The sequence below is a fragment of the Saprolegnia parasitica genome (genome assembly GCF_000151545.1).
Source record: "Saprolegnia parasitica CBS 223.65 unplaced genomic scaffold supercont2.2, whole genome shotgun sequence".
NCBI classification, from domain to species: domain Eukaryota; phylum Oomycota; class Saprolegniomycetes; order Saprolegniales; family Saprolegniaceae; genus Saprolegnia; species Saprolegnia parasitica.
The window spans coordinates 1,529,674-1,548,673 of NW_012156396.1; the positions used below are offsets into that span (position 1 = coordinate 1,529,674).

The 19,000-nt window shown below is 58.2% G+C and overlaps 4 protein-coding genes across 4 annotated transcripts in view; 3 read left to right on the plus strand and 1 right to left on the minus strand.

Moving 5' to 3' along the window:
- Positions 1-1,567: 1,567 nt before the first annotated feature.
- SPRG_01212 (hypothetical protein) lies at positions 1,568-2,339 on the plus strand (the record flags this gene model as incomplete). Its single annotated transcript, XM_012339403.1, has 1 exon — positions 1,568-2,339. The coding sequence occupies exon 1, from the start codon at positions 1,626-1,628 to the stop codon at positions 2,337-2,339; it is 714 nt and encodes a 237-aa protein (XP_012194793.1). The 5' UTR covers positions 1,568-1,625.
- Positions 2,340-3,035: 696 nt separating this feature from the next.
- SPRG_01213 (hypothetical protein) lies at positions 3,036-5,350 on the plus strand (the record flags this gene model as incomplete). Its single annotated transcript, XM_012339404.1, has 8 exons — positions 3,036-3,074; positions 3,123-3,536; positions 3,580-3,714; positions 3,765-4,639; positions 4,688-4,809; positions 4,857-5,025; positions 5,068-5,218; positions 5,267-5,350. 8 exons carry the CDS (start codon positions 3,036-3,038, stop codon positions 5,348-5,350), a joined length of 1,989 nt encoding a protein of 662 aa, XP_012194794.1.
- A 680-nt stretch (positions 5,351-6,030) lies between these two features.
- SPRG_01214 (hypothetical protein) lies at positions 6,031-16,802 on the minus strand (the record flags this gene model as incomplete). Its single annotated transcript, XM_012339405.1, has 2 exons — positions 6,031-11,146; positions 11,593-16,802. The coding sequence occupies 2 exons, from the start codon at positions 16,800-16,802 to the stop codon at positions 6,031-6,033; spliced, it is 10,326 nt and encodes a 3,441-aa protein (XP_012194795.1).
- Positions 16,803-17,077: 275 nt separating this feature from the next.
- The window catches only part of SPRG_18966 (hypothetical protein), a gene marked incomplete at both ends in the record, with an annotated part of 3,046 nt that continues 1,123 nt past the window's right edge, over positions 17,078-19,000 (plus strand). Inside the window, 9 exons of the mRNA XM_012339439.1 lie at positions 17,078-17,183; positions 17,228-17,388; positions 17,435-17,567; positions 17,611-17,742; positions 17,785-17,913; positions 17,972-18,100; positions 18,141-18,350; positions 18,397-18,798; positions 18,843-18,993. Of these exons, the coding sequence (XP_012194829.1) occupies positions 17,078-17,183; positions 17,228-17,388; positions 17,435-17,567; positions 17,611-17,742; positions 17,785-17,913; positions 17,972-18,100; positions 18,141-18,350; positions 18,397-18,798; positions 18,843-18,993 (1,553 nt within the window). The remainder of the gene's footprint in view (positions 17,184-17,227; positions 17,389-17,434; positions 17,568-17,610; positions 17,743-17,784; positions 17,914-17,971; positions 18,101-18,140; positions 18,351-18,396; positions 18,799-18,842; positions 18,994-19,000) is intronic.

Sequence of the window (19,000 nt, forward strand, 5' to 3'; positions counted from 1 at the left end):
GGGCCAGGCAGCCAAGGAGGCGTACGCCTTACTGTGGCGCATGGTACTAGTATGGACGCGCTTCGTGTAGATGAGGACGGTGCCGTAGCCGACCCCTTTGCTGCGCGCTACGAAGCCAGCGCTGGCACCGGTGCCGCTGTGGCCGAGTCGATGAAACGCGAGCTGAACCGACACAGGACCTTGGGAGGTGGACGACACGTTGGAGGAGACGACATGGTGCTCGATGCGCTGGAGGATGTGCAAGAATGTTGGCCTCGTCACACGAAGCTCTTGGAGGAACTCACTGCGCGGTGGAGAATGAGGAACTCGATGAGCTTCATCGGCTCCTTCAAGGGGCTCGGACACCCGCGGCATGTCCATGTGACGATGTTTCTCAGCCACTCGCAGTTATGCGGACGTCGGTGGTTAGCCGTAGAAGCAACTTCGTTGTCGACCACAACTCTGACTCTGACTCTGACTCCCTTTTGGCAGATTTCTTGCTTCTGCTTTTGGTCATTATCCGTATCCGGTTGCGATGGCAAACTAGAAGCAGAAGCGAAAAGCAGAGATATCTGACTACCCCTATTGGCGTCACAAAACGACATCTATCGCACACGCGTGTGTAAACTACGCAAGCAGTTGGCCGTGGCCTCGAAGAGTGCCAGAACCGAAGGCACTCGAAGAGCTACGTCACGATTGTACCGAAAGCAAGTGTTATGGAAGTAGGGTACCAGAGACAAAGGTCATCAAGGAGACTGGCTGACCTTGCAAAGACTGTCCTCGTTGGAGTTGAAGCCAATTCGGACTTCCGGGAGATCACTGGCTTGAAACGCTGCCACAGCGCTGAGAAGCTCGTCGATCTGCGTCTCGTCCTCGACCGGGACTTCGGCCATTCCTGGACCAACGGAGGCTCCATTGTCTATTGGTACGACCCGGAGAAGAGGACCCACAGGCAATAGGCGTCGTACATGTACCCCAGGTCGTACGCGTCAGCGATGCGGCTTACCGCACGCAAGGATACATAAAAGATGTTCTCTTATATATCCTTGCCGCGCGCCGAGCAGATGTGTCGACCTGCATCTCACTCGACTCACAGTCAACTGTCAATTCGTCCGCTTCTCGGTCGCGCGTGGTACTGTGGTAATCCATCTGCTCGCCTACGATTAACGTGGTACTGTGGTACCAGACGAGAAGAACGGGGAATTCCACCTAGCTTCCACGTGTGTACAGCTAGGATCCATGGCTAGGATCGGAAACAGTGGATCGGAAATGTGAGGTCAAGCGCCAGCACACTGTGATACACTCGACACGGAGCTGGATTGCATCATGTTGGTGACTTCTACGTAAGCAGTCCCAAAAGAGCCTAGCATTTTTTAAGAGCCTAGCGCCTCTAGTACAATACCTATCGTAGATACACGACTTGGTAGCCTCATCATCCTTCAATATTAAATGAATCCCATGCTGTATCTATGCAATGTGGTCAACGGCGCAACACATATGTACGGAGCTGGCGCCGGGCGCTCTCTACAGTCGGCTGCGAAAGAGGCCGAGTCTGTGCAAGTGCGACGGCAGCGAGAGGTCATTTCCAAATCCGCCACCTCGTACTCAACAAGGCTCTAGCGTACTTCTCTCTTGACTCCCTCAAGATGCTGCACCTCGAACGTCTCTTTCTCCTCGCCACCGCCGCGAGCTCCCTCGCTGTTGCGGATCAGTGCTGCTTCAAGGACGGCGACGTCATTTCTCTCCGGTCGGACACCGGCAACTACATGGGTCGCTGCGACAGCTGTGTCTCGAACGGCGCCTACAAGGACTCGGCGTTTGTGCACGTCAAGACGCCCGCCTCGTCGCCGTGGGCGCAGTGGACCGTCGTCAACACGGGCAACGGCAAGATCGCTCTGCGCGCCGACTCGGGCAAGTACTTGTCTCGGTGCAACAACTGTGCGCCGGGGGCAGCGCACCCGGACGAAGCCTTTGTGTACGTCGACGACTGGACGACGGCGCCGTGGGCCCAGTGGACGTGCAAGGAGGCGGGCGACGGCAAGGTCGCTCTCCAAGCCGACTCGGGCAAGTTCCTCGCGCGCTGCAACAACTGCGTCGGTGGCGCGTACCCCGATACCGCGATGGTGCACGCCAAGACGTTCAATGGCACGAGGTATGCGCAGTGGACGATCGAGGCGAACGGCAAGCTGTCGACCAACCGTTGCCAAGTTCCGACGGCTGCGCCTACAACGGCAGCCTCCTACTTGCCGACGCCCGCGCCCACCACTATGTCGTCGTCTGCCCCAACGCCGTTCCCGACGACACCGAAGCTGAAGCCAACGACTCCGGTGCATTCGCCAACGTCGGTATCGGTCTATTGAGTGTCGGTAGTAGAAACTGTTCTATTCTGAACGACTCAAATTTACGCGTTGACAACAAAAATCTTCCGAGTTTCGCACACCAAATACGGCTAAAACGAGGCGAGCTCGAGAGAACGAGGTCAATGGTTTGTTTGCCTGTAGATCATATATCGACATGGGAGGCAGGTTGACGTTTGTCGGACGCACCAATCTCACTTCCCAACACGAGATCGCCAGTCGTTCGTTGTTCCAGGAGACTTTGGTAGCTAGCCATTTCGCAGCTTGTTAACAAGTAGACATTTGGTAAAGCCCTGTGACTACGTGTGGCTACGATGGATCGCGTGATCGATGCTTGTACGTGGCGCGTGTCGGCGTGGTCGCCCAAGATACCACCGCCACGGCCACGGTAACGTGACCATCTTGATCAGCGGTCTTTTAGCTGGCCAATCAACAGATCTTTTTTATTAAATGTGCTTGCCCATACCAGAACCAAATTGAAGAATAATATGCAATAAATACAGCGTGCTATGAACCCTCTTTTGACAAACCAGAGCATTCAGGCCATTTTATGTCAAGGAAAGTTCTCCTTTTGTCGCAATGGACACTACATTACCATAATTTGTCTCCAACGCCGTCGAGGATCTTGCATCCAAGAGACTTGGTCGTTGTATGCGACGCGTTGGCTGGGTCCATTTTGGCTGACTTCACCGAGGGAAGATGCAAAGCAAGGACGACGACGCGCTGCCCGAGGGCTGGGTACATGGAGATGCAGCGAGGGCGGAAGGTCACGCTCTGTATGTGTAGACTAAGCGCGAGTCGACGTCGCAGCCGGGCCGCTACTACTACGTGTCCCCGACCGGCCAGACGCAATGGTACCCTCCGCGTAAGGCGGCAGCCGCGGCCGCGCCCAAGGCCTTCAACTGGCGCTGCGAGATCGAGATCGAGTTCGGGGCTGGGCGACTCGGCGTCGGTCTCAAGGAGGTCCCACAGACGACGTCGATCCCATTCCCCATGTTCCAGGCTGAGGTCGAGGAGCTCCCGAAACTCCCTGGCGGCAAGCCCGGCCCGGCCGAGATCTACAACTGGAGCGTCAAGCCCGACAAGCGCCTGTACCCTGGCATGCGCCTCACGCAGATCAACGGCTTTGTCCTCGCGGGCTGCAAGTACACAGAGGTCGTCGACAAGCTCAAAAAGGCCGACCGGCCCGTCAAGCTCAAGGTACCACGATTCCGCGCTTGGACATGTGATGGATCGCGACTAGTTTGCCGACGCGGCGCGTGGCGTGTTTGACAAGGACGAAGCGATGCCCGAGGCCGAGACCGAGGCGCCCAAGATGGCGCCGGCGCTGGCGTACCCGCCCATGTCGGCCTTTAGCGTCCAGAAGCAAAAGAAAGAGGTTTGCAAGTCGCATCTATCGCGCGAAACACTCATAACGACTGGACGTAGGAATACATGCAGCTGCTCGTGTCGAGCGAGCTCAGCACAGAGATGTGGCAGCTCGAGACGCAGAAGATCCAGTCGCAGCACCGCCAAGTCGCGCTCAAGTGGGACCTCCTCTCCAAGTCGTTCAATGCGCTTATGGAGCAGCAACTCAAGTGCAAGAAGGAGATTGAAGTCGCGACGTACGAGCAGTCCAAGTACACGGAGATGCTCGAGCAGCTCAAGCAGCAGGAGTCAGGCGCCGTTGTGTCGCCCGAGGTGCTCAAGACGCAGGAGCTCAGCGCCAAGAACGCCGAGCTCTCGCAGGACATTAATGCGATGAGCGCCGGCAACAAGAAGCTGCGCAAGGAGCGCGAGGCCAACCAGAAGCTCCTCGACGAGCTCGAGGCGCAGGTGACGGCCGAGGCGCTCAAGACTGCGACCAACGCGCCGGCGCCCGCCAAGCTCTCGGTCGACGATTGGTGCGGCATCGACCCGGCGCTAAGTCCGCGACGAAAGCTTGAGCTCTACGCGCAAAAGATGGCGTTGCTCGAGTACGAGCTCAAGAAGGAAGAGCAGCGCGCCAAGCAAGCCGAGACCGAGCTCGCGGGCCTCAGTCGTGCGTATTGCGAGGAGTCGGACATTGCCATGGACACGATGCGCGGCTCCATTCCGCGCCCAAGCGAAGAGGTATCACCGGCGCGCCCGACGCTCAAGAGCATCGACGAGGACCTACCACCGCCGCCGTCGTCGAGTGCTGTGATGCCTCCAATCCTTATGGGCTCGACGCGCACCGGGCTCCACTCGCAGCGCAGCGAGCGGACACGCAGTGGCAGCAGCAACGGCGCCGCTGTTCTCAAGCGAGCAGAGAGCACCCGGAGCACCAAGTCGGACGCACCAATGTACGTACATCTTGCATGATTAGTGACGACATCGAACACCTGTTCTAGGACTGGCTCGAGCCGCAACCTCACTCGTGCCACAAGCACCACCCCGGCGTCGATGACGCCACCGCAGCTTGCCCGCGAGGGCTTTTTGGAGAAATTCCCGACGCACTTCAATCAAGAAGGCGGTAGTGTGCCGTATCAACTCTTTTACTGTGCTCACAACAAAGCGTAGGCATGTTCAAGTCGATGCGCATCATGCGCGGTGCGCGTGAGCGCTGGTGTGTGCTCACGCCCCAGGGCACGCTGCTGTACTACAAAAAGCGAGGGGATGCGACGCCGCGGGCAGAGATCCCGCTCAACGACTCAAGTCTCGAAGTCGTTTGCGATGCGCTTGTCAACAAGTAAGCTCTCCTTTTTGCGGCCAAGCTTGATGGTCTACGTAGCTACAGCGCCAAGTCGACAAAGGAGCTCACGTTTACCATCAGCACGACCCTTGCGCAAAACAAGTTTCAAGCCGCGTCTCTCGAAGAGCTGCGGTCGTGGGTCACGGCGATTCGGCAAGTGCACGCGTTTTGGATGTCGTCAGGCCATGAGGTATGGCTTTGAAGGCGGTACGCACCTCGAGCAACAATTATTGCGTAGGCAAAAGAAGACCAAGCGCTCCAGCGATTAGTCGACGAAGAGCAGCAGCAGCGCACGCAGCATCGCCGCGCTGTCGAGTTTTAACGTACTGTGTGATTCTGACATGTATTGTTTGATCAGAACGAAAACTGGTTAAGGACGCAGGTGGCGAACCATTCAAGTGTTTGAGGACGGCAAGAGCGCACAAAAGAGCGGAATGCTGCCATGACCATTCGCACAATCCCATCGAGGCCGAGCTTGTACACCGTCCTACCGGTACGTTGTCAAGCCCAATTTTATCCGGATTTATTATTATCCGGGCATCATCCCGAGCTGGAGGCCAGAGGAGCAAATGAGGTCGACTTTTGAAGTTTGAAATAAAGTCTCTTGTTTCGTACTAAATGTACAGAGGAAGTTGCAGTGAGCCCGAAAACCAAAGAATGGTGCTCGTAGGGTGCCTACAGCCTGAGTTATGCGTCATTAAAGTTGGTACAAAACTGATACTGAATTTTGTATCATTGTATCGGTGTATCAGTCACCTCCAACTTGAATGACGCATAACTCAGGCTGTAGGCACCCTACGAGCACCATTCTTTTGCAACTTCCTCTGTACATTTAGTACGAAACAAGAGACTTCATTTCAAACTACAAAAGTCGACCTCATTATTTGCTCCTCTGGTCTCACTCGGCATGTTGTCCGGATAATCAAGTCCGGGTAAAATCGGCACGGCAAAATGCGTCGGAAATCACGAAATTACGATAAAATCGAGCTAGCGCATTCATGCCTAATAGAGGGGGATGGCCGAACCGAGGTGCGGAAAGTCCGGCTCCACGAGCGACTCTAGATTCAGGGCAAAAAGCCGCCACGTCTTGATGTCCAGCAGCAACATTCGCCGGTCGCGCAGTTGCAGCGAGAGGAGTCCGTTGATGACGGCCGAGGCGCGGTCAATGTGGTACACCCCATGGAAAACCCACGTGTCCTGCTTAAAGTGGTGGTACGCCGTTGCGTACAGGAGGTGGGACCGTATACCCGTGTCTGTCGCGTTCGGAAAGCGCAAGCGCTGGATACCGTAGCTCGCAATGACAAGGCCCACGACTAGCCCGAGGAGGCCGAGACACCTGCTCAAGTCGCCAATGAAGATGACGCCGCTGTCGCAGACCAGCTGCAGGTCCACAGCTGGAACGATGCACGTTCGGTGCACGTCAGTGTAGTGATCCACCGGCAAAGTGAGTGTCCAAATTGCGGCGACGAGCCAAACAAGAAGACTGCTTGGCGCTGCGTAGAGCGAGGTGTACTGATGTGTGGCGACAGAGAAGGCGTCATTCAAAATGAAGACGAGCCACGTGGTCTCGCCCGCGGCCATGACGGTGGTGAGCCACAGCTGGGGCACCGAGACGAGGTAGAAGAACCCATGGGATTGCATGAGGTCCAGCTTGGCGGTCGAGAGAAGACAGACGGCGGTGATCCCTCGTAGAAAGATAAGGGGTCGGCCGATCCAGACGAGACCGGTCACGCGGTTGAGCGCTAGCATGTTATAGCCTTCGATATGGCCATGGCTCGAGACGATATAGCCGCAAGCGAGACACGCAACGAAGAAGAGAACGCTCGACACATAGAGGAGGACGCCGCGGAAGTAGAGTGCGACGTTAACGGGCACTTCGAGTGGGTTGACAGGTCCAATGTGCACGGGGTTGCGCCCCGATAGAACCGTGTACGCACCGTCGGCGCTGGAAAACGTGACGACTTCGCGACTGCCAGCCAGCCACTCGAGGACGTAAAGCCAACCAAAGAGGTGGAACCCGGGATCGACGTCGTCAAAAAGACTCGACTGCACAAAGTGCGTCCCTGTTGCGTTCGCCATAAACTGCACGAGCACGACTGGGAGCTGCGTTTGGACAAAGTGCTTGGACGCAATCGAGGCGGCAGCGACACGAGCCCAAGCCGCGTTCGAGAAGGCAGTCTTGAGGTAGCTTTTGGTGGCCGAGAGAAAGGTCTGACAGGCCGTGGACGTGCCGAGGGTCCCACTCGCACACGTCTGCGCCACGTCAACGCTGGGGCCGGACGCAAGCAGCGCGAGACTTCCCAAGCGGGCGTCGACCACCTGGTTGTCGCCCATGCAAAAGGTACAGGCGCCAAGATTCGAGAAGAAAATACCGACAAACGACGCCTCCGACTGCGTGGGGCACATGAGGTCGCCGCCGAGAAGCCGGTTGCTCCACGCCGCAGGAGCGGTCGTGAACGAGACGCTACCGCCGATCGCACGAAATGCTTCGTGCGACGCATCGCTCGCCTGCGCCATAGCGGCGTTGAATGTGGCGAGGAGCGCTTGGCGCCACGCCAGCAGTGTGGCGGGGTACGCGATGCGACGCATTTCGATGGTACCGAAAGGACCCAGAGACATAGCAATGAGGGCCAGTCCAACGTCCAGTGGGTACTCGAGCGTGCTGTTCATCGCGAGTGCCGTCGCAATACTAGCGTTGCGAAACGCAAACTGCGGACTCTGGCGCACAAGACTGTCGCCGCCGATACCGCTGCTGTTGGAAGCGACGGCCCACAGCAAGCTCGCGAGCGGCCACTGCATCTTGAACGACGTCTGCTGGTTCGTGTGCAGTGACCCGTTCGAGTACTTGAGCGTCAATGGGTATGAAATGCCAAACGCGTTCTGGATCGAATATGTCTCGATGACGCCGAGTGCCTTGTAGTTTTGCCACTGCGTCACGTAGACTGAGATGCCGTGTTGGCGCCAGTAGGCCGCCTCGGAAGCCACGTCCAGCGCATTTGTTTGCATCGCGACGAGCCACGCTTGACCTTGCAGCGAAGTCTCGAGGTAGTCGAAGAAACCAATTTCAAGCGAGTTGCCCCAGCAGCGGTGCAGATCTTCATGGTTGGCGTTGCGAAGCAGTCCTTCGAGGTACACTGCACCGTTGGTCGTTTCTGTCGCTCGACATTGAGCCTGACGATACGCCGAGGTTGCGAGCTCCCACGTCTGGTTAAAGTCGAGGTAGCAGTAGGACGAGGCAATCCAAGGCGTCAAGCAGCCGTCCATGGAGCGCAGACCAGCAATGACTTTTGTGAGTGAGTTGGCTTCGTCTTGAATCATGGACGCGTAGAGCATCGGGACCGCGGCGGTCGTTGAGGAGAGGTTGTAGAGATTGGAGTTGTCGCTGAAGCTGAGGTTGGTGAGATCGATGCGCGACAAATGGTTGCTGGCTTGCAACTGCTGTGTAAACCAGTTGGTCAAGAATGTTTGGTGCCCACTCGCGTTAAAGTTGGCCCACCAAAAGTCGTTGGTCATGGCGGTCGAGGAGAGGTAGATGTACGTGAAGCTGCCTCCGACAGAGAAGAGCACGTACACGATACCGAGGACAGTTGTGGACGTTCGACGCCCGTGGGTGACTGGGACATTCGACGTTCTCGCTTTGGGGTGCACTGATGTAAGCAGCAACGGATTGAGGCGCACAAACTGCCAGAGGTTGACGTGGAAAAAGCGGCGGCGGACCGGAACGATACCAGCGAGGAGCGTCGTCGTCGGGTCTTGGAACCACAGCGGACGCGCAGCCGCTAGAAGAAAGATTTGAGCAGCGGCGGGCAAGAGCTCGCTTTGCCGACCTCGGGGCGGACACTCGGCGCCCCACCATAGACGTACAAGCAGCCAAGCGCCGAGGATGCTCAGCAAACCCACACACACGTACAGGAAGAGGCGCTCGGCGCTGCCAACCTGCACAACGCCGCCCGAGCACGTAGCTCGGAGCCCCAGCTGCACGACACGGCACGTCTGTTGTACGTGCAGCGACGCTTCGAACGGACGAATGGTTTCCCAAAGGACATAGACACACCAAGCCATGACAGCGCTAAGCGGGGCATAGAGGCGAGCGCGGCACTCGGCCGTCGGCAAGAACAGGTCGACAACGACGTACGTGATCCAGCTACCTTCGCTCGCGAGTACCATGACGTCGATGGCCGGACGCGGCTCAAACACGAATCGCGCGACGCTGGCTTCAGCCACAAAGACGACAGGCGACGTAGCGAGCACAGTGAGCGCAACCACCCCCCGCAGGAGCAGGAACGGGCGGCCGACCCACGTCGGGCTCGCGACGCGATGAAACGCAATGAGGTCCATGCCGGTGACATGCAGATTCTCGTGCATGGCTGCCGCGAGTACCGCGAGTGCCACGAGTGACATGAGTGCGCTCGAGTACACAAGGATGTACCAGACGTACTTGCACGCTTGCTGTGGGAGCTCGAGCGCGTTGGCTGGAAATGGCGTCGGCGCCAAGTACGGCGACATGAGAGTGTACGACCCTTCGTCCGTCTGGAAGGCATAGACCTCGCGGTCTCCTTGGAGCCAGTCGTAGACCATCGCCCAGCCGAAAAAGCTAAACGCATCTTGGGCGGCCAGTACGGTTTGCGTTAAAAAGGTCGGCCTGCTGCCGTTCATGGCCAGCTGAATGAGCGTCAGGTTGAGCTGCGACATGGCTGCGCTGAGCACATCCGTGGATGGCAGCGACTGGATCGTATGCTGGACGCGCTGTAGGGTCGCCAGCGAGACGTCGCACGCATCGTCCGTCGTTGTCGCGAGGCCACAAATGGCCGGAATGTCCACACGCCCCCTGGACGTGGACTCGAATGTGACGAGCGCAAACAGAAGCGCTTGGCGGGAGAATACGAGGATGCTTGGTTTCTGGACGGTACATGCATCGTAAAAGCCGAATTGGTCCTGGACAAAGGGCTGCTGTGCTGCACTCACGCACATCGCGTTGCCGGTGAAGTAGCTCATAGCATCGCCGCGCCACGACCGAGGCACCGCGTCTATAGTAAGTGGCGCTAGCGTCTTGTACATCTCTGCCGCCGGCGCATTCTTGAGGAGAGGCACGACCGCACCGGCCTGGTATGCTGCATAATACTGCTGGAGGGCGCTCGGTGTTTGAACAAAAAAGACGTCGATGCTGCCCATGGCGCCCATGTTGGCGTCAATGAGGTCGGGCAGCGTCGTGCCGAGCTTAAGTCCGTACACTACGCGCTCCCAGTCGAGCTTGATACTGTCCGAGTAGTTGTTGGCACCATGGATGAGGCTGCAGTTGCGTGCTTGGCACTCGGCAATGTCGTTCCAAATGCCCTCGTAGGCACTGACGAGCGACCAAAGCGGAAGGCCGCGGTAGCTTTGTGCCATGAGATGAATCGTCACGTTCGTGCGGATACCCAGTGCGTTCTCAATCATGATCGTCTCTTGGAGTCCCTGCTCGTAGTAGTTGGTGAGCTGCGTCTGCCAGTAGGTCAAGCCAGCGCGGCGCCAGACGTGGTTTTCGTCCGCCACCGATGGCCATGGGTGCGCCCAGAGCTCGTTCAACCACGCAGCACCAGACTCTGAGCTTTGAATGTGGTCAAAGAGGACGATCTGCAGCGCGACGCCGTACGTGCTGTTGAGAACGTCGAGCTTGTACGAGTTGCGCAGAAGCGGCTCCCAGTACGCGCCTGCGTTCTCTCTTTGCTGATGGACGCAGCGCGCCCGGCGCTTGGCCGTGATGGAGAGCTCGTACGTCCGGTTCCAATCGACCCAGCAGTACTGAGCAAACATGCGTGCATTCCACGCAAAACTGGTTTGACGCAGTGCCGGAATCACCGCGTCAAACGAGATGTTGGCGAGGAGCACCTGTCGCGACATGGAGAGACGCATGTCGATGAAGGACGGGACCGAGTAGTTCTTCTCCACGAGGACCTCGGGCGCGCAGAGGGGTAGCGTTGCTTCAGCTTGGAGCTGCAGACGCCGGTGAAAGACGTCGGCGAGGAAGGTTTGCGCCCCCGCCGTCGTAAAGCCGGCCCACCACAGGTCGTTGGTGACGCTGGGCTGGATAAGAATAAGAAAGTACACGCCGAGCGCCGTCGTAATGAGCAAGTAGGCGCTGCCGAGTATCGCCCACGTCCGCGTTGGTGGTGCAGAGGAACGGACGTGGCTCGTCGCGGGGCCTGACGGGTGGATCATCTTCGCAAGAAAAAGAAACCGATACGTATGAAACAACTTGGATCCAGAAGAATGATGGTCATACGTGGCAACGTGAGCGACGAGCACCCTTTCCACACTCGCTTTCAATATATGTCCCCATTTAAGCTGGCTACACGACCGCTGGGAACACTGCTATCTATTGCTCACGCGAACCCCGCTTGAAAGTTGAGGCCAGCTCGCAACCAGGACCTGTCGCAGTGTTTTGGATGAATTCTATACTAGCGAACTATTTGTAACAACGAAGATAACGCGAAACACGTTCATATATATATGTACCAACTAATATGTCTATGCTCAAAATTTCCTTTCGTGGCACGCGCGACGCCGATGCATTGATTAATCAACGGGATCGTGTGCGCGAGGTATGGCGGTGTCGTCTTGTCAATGTCGATCACAGGCCGAGCGTAGAGCCGCCACGTCTTGATATCGAGAACATTCGAGCCCCACGGGAGGCTCAAGAGTCCGTTAAAGGCAGCGGAGGCTCGGTCCATGTGGTAAACGTTCTGGAAGACCCAGCCGTCCTGCTTGAAGTGGTGAAACGCTGTTGCGTGCAGCAACGTGGTACGCAGACCCGTGTCGCGGAGCTGTGGAAACCGGAGGCGCTGCACCGCGTATGTACCAAAGACGAGAGCAACCGCGAGCCCGAGGAGCCCGGTGAACCGCGTGACGTCCCCGATGGCCAAGATGCCGGCGTGGCACACGAGCTGGCTGTCGACAGCGACCGCGTCACAGGTGCGCGCCAACGTCACTTGATGCTGGACAGGCGACACGAGGCTCCAGATGGCGGCTGCGATCCAGACTGCGATGCTGCTCACGTCGGCGTAAATGGCGGTGTACTGCTGCGTCACGATCGAGAAGGCGTCGTTGAGAAGGTACACAACCCACGTGGCCTCGCTCGCCGCCATGATGGTCGTGAACCACGACTGCGGCTGCGACACGAGGTGAAAGAATCCGTTGGAGTAACCGAGGTCGAGCTTGGCCGTCGAGAGAAGGCAAAGCGCCGTGACGCCGCGCAGCAGGAGCAGCGGTCGCCCCAGCCAGACGAGTCCCGTGACGCGATTCAGCGAGAACATGTTGAAGCCCTCGATGCAGCCTCGCGTCGCTGCAATGTACGCGATCGCGAGGCACGCCACAAGCAGAAGGACGCTGCTCACGTAGAGCAGCTCGCAGCGGCAGAAGAAGGCGACGTTCACTGGAATCTCAAGCGCGTTCACTGGCCCAATGTGTACGGCATTGCGCGTCGAGAGAAGGGCGAGGGCTCCGTGCGCACTCTGGAATTCCACGACCTCGCGGATACCGTGGAGCCATTCGAGGAGGTAGAGCCAGCCAAACGCGTGAAACCCGGGGTCTTTTGGGTCGAGGATGGTCGCATTGCGCAGCTCGATACGCCCAACGCCATCGTCGGTTGACGCGTTGATAAAATGTGCGATCGCGACTCGCAACTCACTCTGCAGAAGCGCTGTGGGGGCCGCGCTCGACGTAGTCGTCCATTCGTCTACCGTGAAGAGGCTCGAGAGGAAGAGCAGGGAAGCGCCGAAGACAGCGTTGCATGTGACGCTTCTCTGCATCGTTGCATGCGCGCAGGTAGCGCCGATTTCAAAGCCGGGTCCGAGCGCGAGCAGCGCGTGCGTCGTCATGAGCCCATCCACGATGAACACGTCTCCCTTGTGGCCGGCGCAGACGCCGACGTTGGAGTAAAATACATTGACAGTCGCGCCTGGCACTTGGATCGGACACGTGATGTCGCCGCCACGAAAGGCACTGGTGGTGACACCCTCACGCCACGCTGCCGGCGCAGCGCTGATCGACACGGCCGATCCAATGCTGCGAAAAGCGGAAACGACGCTGCTGTTGGCCAATGCGAGCCGCTGGTTCAGGATTTCTCTCGTGCGCGTGTACCAAGCCACGAGTGAAGGCGGGTAGGCCACCCGTCGCAAGTCCACCGAGCCAAAGGGACCAATTGCCTTGACAAAGAGCTCGCCTCCGACATCGAGCGGGCTTGATATCGTCCCGTTTTGAGTCAAGGCCATGAAGACGGTAGCGTTCGCAAACCCATAGGTAGGGCTCTGGCGCACGAGGCTACGGCCGCCGATACCGCTGCTGTTGGAAGCGACGGCCCACAGCAAGCTCGCGAGCGGCCACTGCATCTTGAACGACGTCTGCTGGTTCGTGTGCAGTGACCCGTTCGAGTACTTGAGCGTCAATGGGTATGAAATGCCAAACGCGTTCTGGATCGAATATGTCTCGATGACGCCGAGTGCCTTGTAGTTTTGCCACTGCGTCACGTAGACCGAGATGCCGTGTTGGCGCCAGTAGGCCGCCTCGGAAGCCACGTCCAGCGCGTTTGTTCGCATCGCGACGAGCCACGCTTGACCTAGTAGCGATGTCTCGAGGAAGTCGAAGAAACCAATTTGAAGCGAGTCGCCCCAGCAACTCTGCAGATCTTCATGGTTGGCGTTGCGAAGCAGTCCTTCGAGGTACACTGCACCGTTGGTCGTTTCTGTCGCTCGACATTGGGCCTGACGATACGCCGAGGTTGCGAGCTCCCACGTCTGGTTAAAGTCGAGGTAGCAGTAGGACGAGGCAATCCAAGGCGTCAAGCAGCCGTCCATGGAGCGCAGACCAGCAATGACGTTTGTGAGTGAGTTGGCTTCGTCTTGAATCATGGACGCGTAGAGCATCGGGACCGCGGCGGTCGTGGAGGAGACGTTGTAGAGATTGGAGTTGTCGCTGAAGCTGAGGTTGGTGAGATCGATGCGCGACAAATGATTGCTGGTTTGCAACTGCTGTGTAAACCAGTTGGTCAAGAACGTCTGGTGCCCACTCGCGTTAAAGTTGGCCCACCAAAAGTCGTTGGTCATGGCGGTCGACGAGATATAAATGTACGTGTAGCTAGCGACCACCGACGTGATGACGTATATAATACCCCCAATTTCCAGGTAGCCAAACTTCCAGAGCGAAAAGCTCCGGATGCTCGAGTAGCTGGTTTGCGAAGGCAGTTGGAGCGTATTGTTGACTGTTAGTACTTGCCAGAGGTTGACGACAAACATGCGACCGGCCAGGGGGAACATGCCCGCCATGATCACGGTGGTCGGCCGCGTGTGCCATGTCACAGGACGCGCCAAAAACACCTGCGCCGACGCCGGCAAGAGGTCGCTGCCTCGGACGTTGAAGATGGGACCTCGCCGGCGCCACGCAATCACCGCCAGAAACGAAACGATGACGCTGCTTACGTGCACAAGGAGCAGCACCCCGAGGCGATCGCGACTGCCGATGCGCACGACACCTCCCGCACACGTGGCTGCGAGCCCCAGCTGCATAATCTCACAGGACTGCTCAAAGGTTGCCGTCGCTTCGTACGGCGCGACGACCTCGATGAGCAGCGTTGCGAGCCATGCAATTAGCGCGCTCAGCGGCGCCGCAAACTTGGCGTGTACCTCGGCGACAGGCAAGGCGAAGTCCACGAGCGCATACGTGATCCATGTGGCTTCGCTTGAGAGCACTATGACGTCCCAGGGAGTGCGAGGCGCAAAGACGAAGCGAGTGATACCATCGGCCGACGCAAATTGCATTGGCGATGTGCTCAGAATCACAAGGGCCGCCGTGCCCCGGAGCATGAGGAAGGGCCGCCCAACCCACACGAGGCTTGCGACGCGATGAAAAGCAAAGACTTCGCCACCATGGGACCGGAGAGATGCGAGCAAGACGAGGGTGGCAACGACACCCATGAGTAAGCTTGAGTAAAGAAGGATGAGCCACACGTACGAGCACACTTGGTTTGGGAGCTCGAGAGGGCTCGCGGGCAGTTGGCTCGGCGCTGTGTGCGGTGTCAAGATCATGTACGCCCCCGTGTCCGTGTCGAACTCGACTGCCTCCCGCGTGCCTTGCAGCCAGTCGTAGACCATTGTCCAGCCGAAGAAGGACCAAGGATCTCCATGCGCGATTGTCCGTTGGGTCAAGAAGACGGACGATGTTCCGTTCACACCCAGCTGAATCATGCTGAGATTCAGCTGCATCATTGCTAGCGCCAGATCCCCTGCGAAGATCGCGAGGGATGAGAGATCCATGGCGGTGACCACGGCAGCAATTGGCTTGAGCGTCGCCATGCAGTCGTGATAGCCGTCGTCTCGAGCACAACCGCTGCAGAGGACATCGAGTCGGTGCAGCATGTCTTTGTCGGTAACGGCAAGTGTCGCGAGCGAGAAGAGAAGGCTAGGACGTGTTCCAATGACAATTGCGGGCGCTTGGGCGTCGCACGCATCGTAGAAGCCAAACTGGTCTTGCACGAAAAGCTGGGGTTTGGCGTTGAGACACATGGGGTTGCCCCCAAAGTACGTCATATTGACCCCCCGCCATGCCGGGGGGGATACCGCCGCCACCAGCGCTGGAACTTGCATGTAGCCAGCCGCCGTGACAGGCGACAGCAAAAGCGGTGCGACGATCGAGCGTTGGTAGTTTGCGTAGTAGGCTTGCAGCGCGGGGGGTAGGGGCACAATGCGTACGTCGATGCTGGCCATGGGTCCGATGTTGGCGTCGATGAGCTTTGGCAGCGTCTTGTTGACAGGGATGGCGAGTAGCAGCACCTCCCAATTCTGCTTGATATTGTCCGAGTAGCTGTTGGCGCCGCGAATGAGACTGCAGCGCCGGGCTTGGCACTCGAGAAGGTCGTTCCAAACACCGGCGTACGCACTTGCAAGCGTCCAGAGCGCGAGGCCGCGATAACTCTGCGCCATGAGGTGAATCGTCATATTTTGTTGAATGCCGAGTGCATTCTCGACAACGATCGTCTGCTGCAGGCCCTGCTCGTAGTAGTTGGTGAGCTCCGTCTGCCAGTAGGTCAAGCCCGCGCGCCTCCACAGCTCCACTTCGTCTGCTTCCGGCAGCCACTCGTTGTGCATGAGAGACACGAGCCAGTTGTGGCCGGCCGACGTCGCGCCAATGTACTGGAAGAGCGAGATATTCATGGCGACGCCGTAGGGGCCGAGGAGGATGTCTTGCGTGACCGTGTTCCGCAGCAGCGGCTCCCAGTACACCGCGGCATTGGCGGCTTGTTTCAAGTAGCACCGACGCTGACGCGCCGCCGTCGCCGAGAGCTCGTACGTGTGGTTCCAATCGACCCAGCAGTACTGCGTGAACATGCGAATGTTCCACGCAAAAGACGATCGCCGCATCGGCGGCAGCACGCTCTCGAGCGACAAATTGCGCAGCAGCACGTGACGAGACAAGGAAGGACTCATGTCCATAAAGGTTGCACCCGCGTACGTCTTCTCCAAGACGAGCTCCGGCGACGCCAGCGACATCGTCACCGGAGTGCTGAGCTGCAAACGTCGATGGTACAGATCGCCGAGGAACGTTTGCGCCCCCGTGGTAGTAAAGCCGCGCCACCAGAGATCGCTCGCGAGGCTCGAGCGGACGAGATGCAAGTAGTAGTATCCGATGCCCATCGAAGCAATGAGATACACGGCACTCAACGCCGCTTGGCACTGCTGCCATCGACCTGCGCGTTGGACGCCGGCAGGAACGAGCGTGGCTCGTGGCGCCTCCGGGACGATCATCGGACCTTGCCGTTTCAGACGAAACCAAGTGTGTAGGTCGTTTGAACACGCTGCGCTAAATTCCTTTGGCTCTTACGATAGGTAGTAGTAGTAGACTACGGATGCATGGTGTTTTATGGGTTGCGCCACCGATGCAAACAGTGGCGCGAAAGGGTATATAGGCTGGCGGAAGCTTGCGAGGCAAGTGGTGGGGGTCGAAAAGGGCGACCGTTGGGATCAAAACCGTTGCTCATTGTGACTCTTGAAAGCGACAGGACAACCGCTTAGTGCTCACGATGCCCCGCTGGGCCCAACCACCACCCGAGAAAGCCGTACTGCTACCGGACCCGAAGAAGAGCGATGCGCCGACGCCAGACGATGTGCTTGCAGACCTCGACCAAGGTAGACTGTCAAGCATCGGCTCTCATCTCTGCAATGAGATCTAGTCGAGCTGCAACTTGTGCAAGTTCTCCAGGAAAACGGCGTCGGCGAAATCTGCCGCACGATCAAGCACGAGATGGACACGGTTTGGGCCGTTCAAACCGGCTTCAAGACGCTGGCGAGTGCCGGTCACTTTTACTTTTCGTGTGGCGAGCAGATATTCACGGTACATCTTCAAAAGTACCGTACTTCTCGCTGCATTTGAGCGGTAGACGACCCCGTCCGATGGCTTTTACGACGCCGACGGGCTCGTGCTGGCACTCTTTGCCCTCCGCAAGTTCCCGCACCATCCAGAATTGCTCTGCCCGGTCCTCGACGCGATCAACATTTACGCCAAGCTCGATGGTACAGCTTATGTCCGAGAGCAACGGTGACAAGAGTATTCTAGTCGAGCGTGCACTGACGTTTTGCGCTGTCGACGACGGCGTGCAGCTGCTCCTCGACTGCATACGCAACCACGGTGACAAGCCCGACGTCATCACCCACGCGCTCAACGCACTTGGCAGCTTGATGCTCAACGGTGCGGTCATAAGAAACACACGCCTTTACGACTATCGACTAGATGACGTTCGTGTCGCGATCGCCACAATGGCACTGACCGACGAGCTCCTCGATCTCCTCGGCCGGTACAAAGCGTCGCTCAATCTCGCGCGCGCATTTTTGTATCCGCTGAGTAACCTCGTCGTGCTGCGTACGTTCGTGCTACGATCTTATAGCCGTGGGTAAGAGCTTACCGTGTCATCGCATAGGGGAGCTCGGCCAGCATTTTGTGAGTCGGAACGGTATCCCGATCGTGCTCCACGCTTTGCAGATACACAAAGACGATGTGCAGACCTCGTGGTATGCATTGGCGCTACTCAACGCTCTCGCCACAGACAGTACTCGCACGCGTCCTCCACGGTTTCTTAGTTGGCGTAGGCTACCACACGACGATCATGGCTTCCGTGCATGACCGCCGCGGCGTGCGTTTGATTGCGCGCGCGATCGCCAAGCACATTGACGTCGAAGAGATCGTGCTGGAAGGTCTCCAGCTGCTCGAATGCGTCGCCAACGTCCCCGACTGCTACCGCGTCATCAACGAGAACCACGTCTTGGACCTCGCTTACCGCGCCGTCGCCTTGTACAAGGGTATGCCGTTAAGGTTAAAGCGTGTTGTGTGACAAGGAGGTCCTAGGCCCGGCGTACACGCACACGCGCCTCGAGCTCACGGGCCGCATCACGACATTTCAGAAATGCGCGATCCAAGACGGTCACATCTACGCCATGCACGAAGGCGTGACGCACGGCGACGCAGTGTTTTACTCGGTGTTTTTGCTGCTCATCGCCATTTACGCCGCTGTGTCGCCGTACAGTCTCGCGACCAATACGACCCCGCTCGTCGACCGGCTTCGCGTACCGCCTTTGTTGAATTCGATCCCGGAACTCTACGGGTACCTTAACAGCGCGCCGTTCCAGTCGTCGCTCTTCCCAGCGACATGGTACAACGGTGAGCCGCTCGACAATCCTCGCATCGTCTTTGGCAGCCAGCTCCTCATCGGCGCCGTCCAGGTCCGTCAAGTGCGCGCAACCGCCAACTGTACGCTTCTCAGCGTCATGTGAATCGTTGACGGACTTGTCTAGACTCGCTTGCGACCGTAACCAGCGCGCCAAAGTTTGGCGCCTGGTCGGACGCCGCAGCGTCGCAGTCGGTCGACATGACCTTGCATGGATATTCGATCCCTGCCGGCGGCTTTCTCTCGACGCTGCCGACCGACGGGACGCTGGCGCCGCAGTGCGCA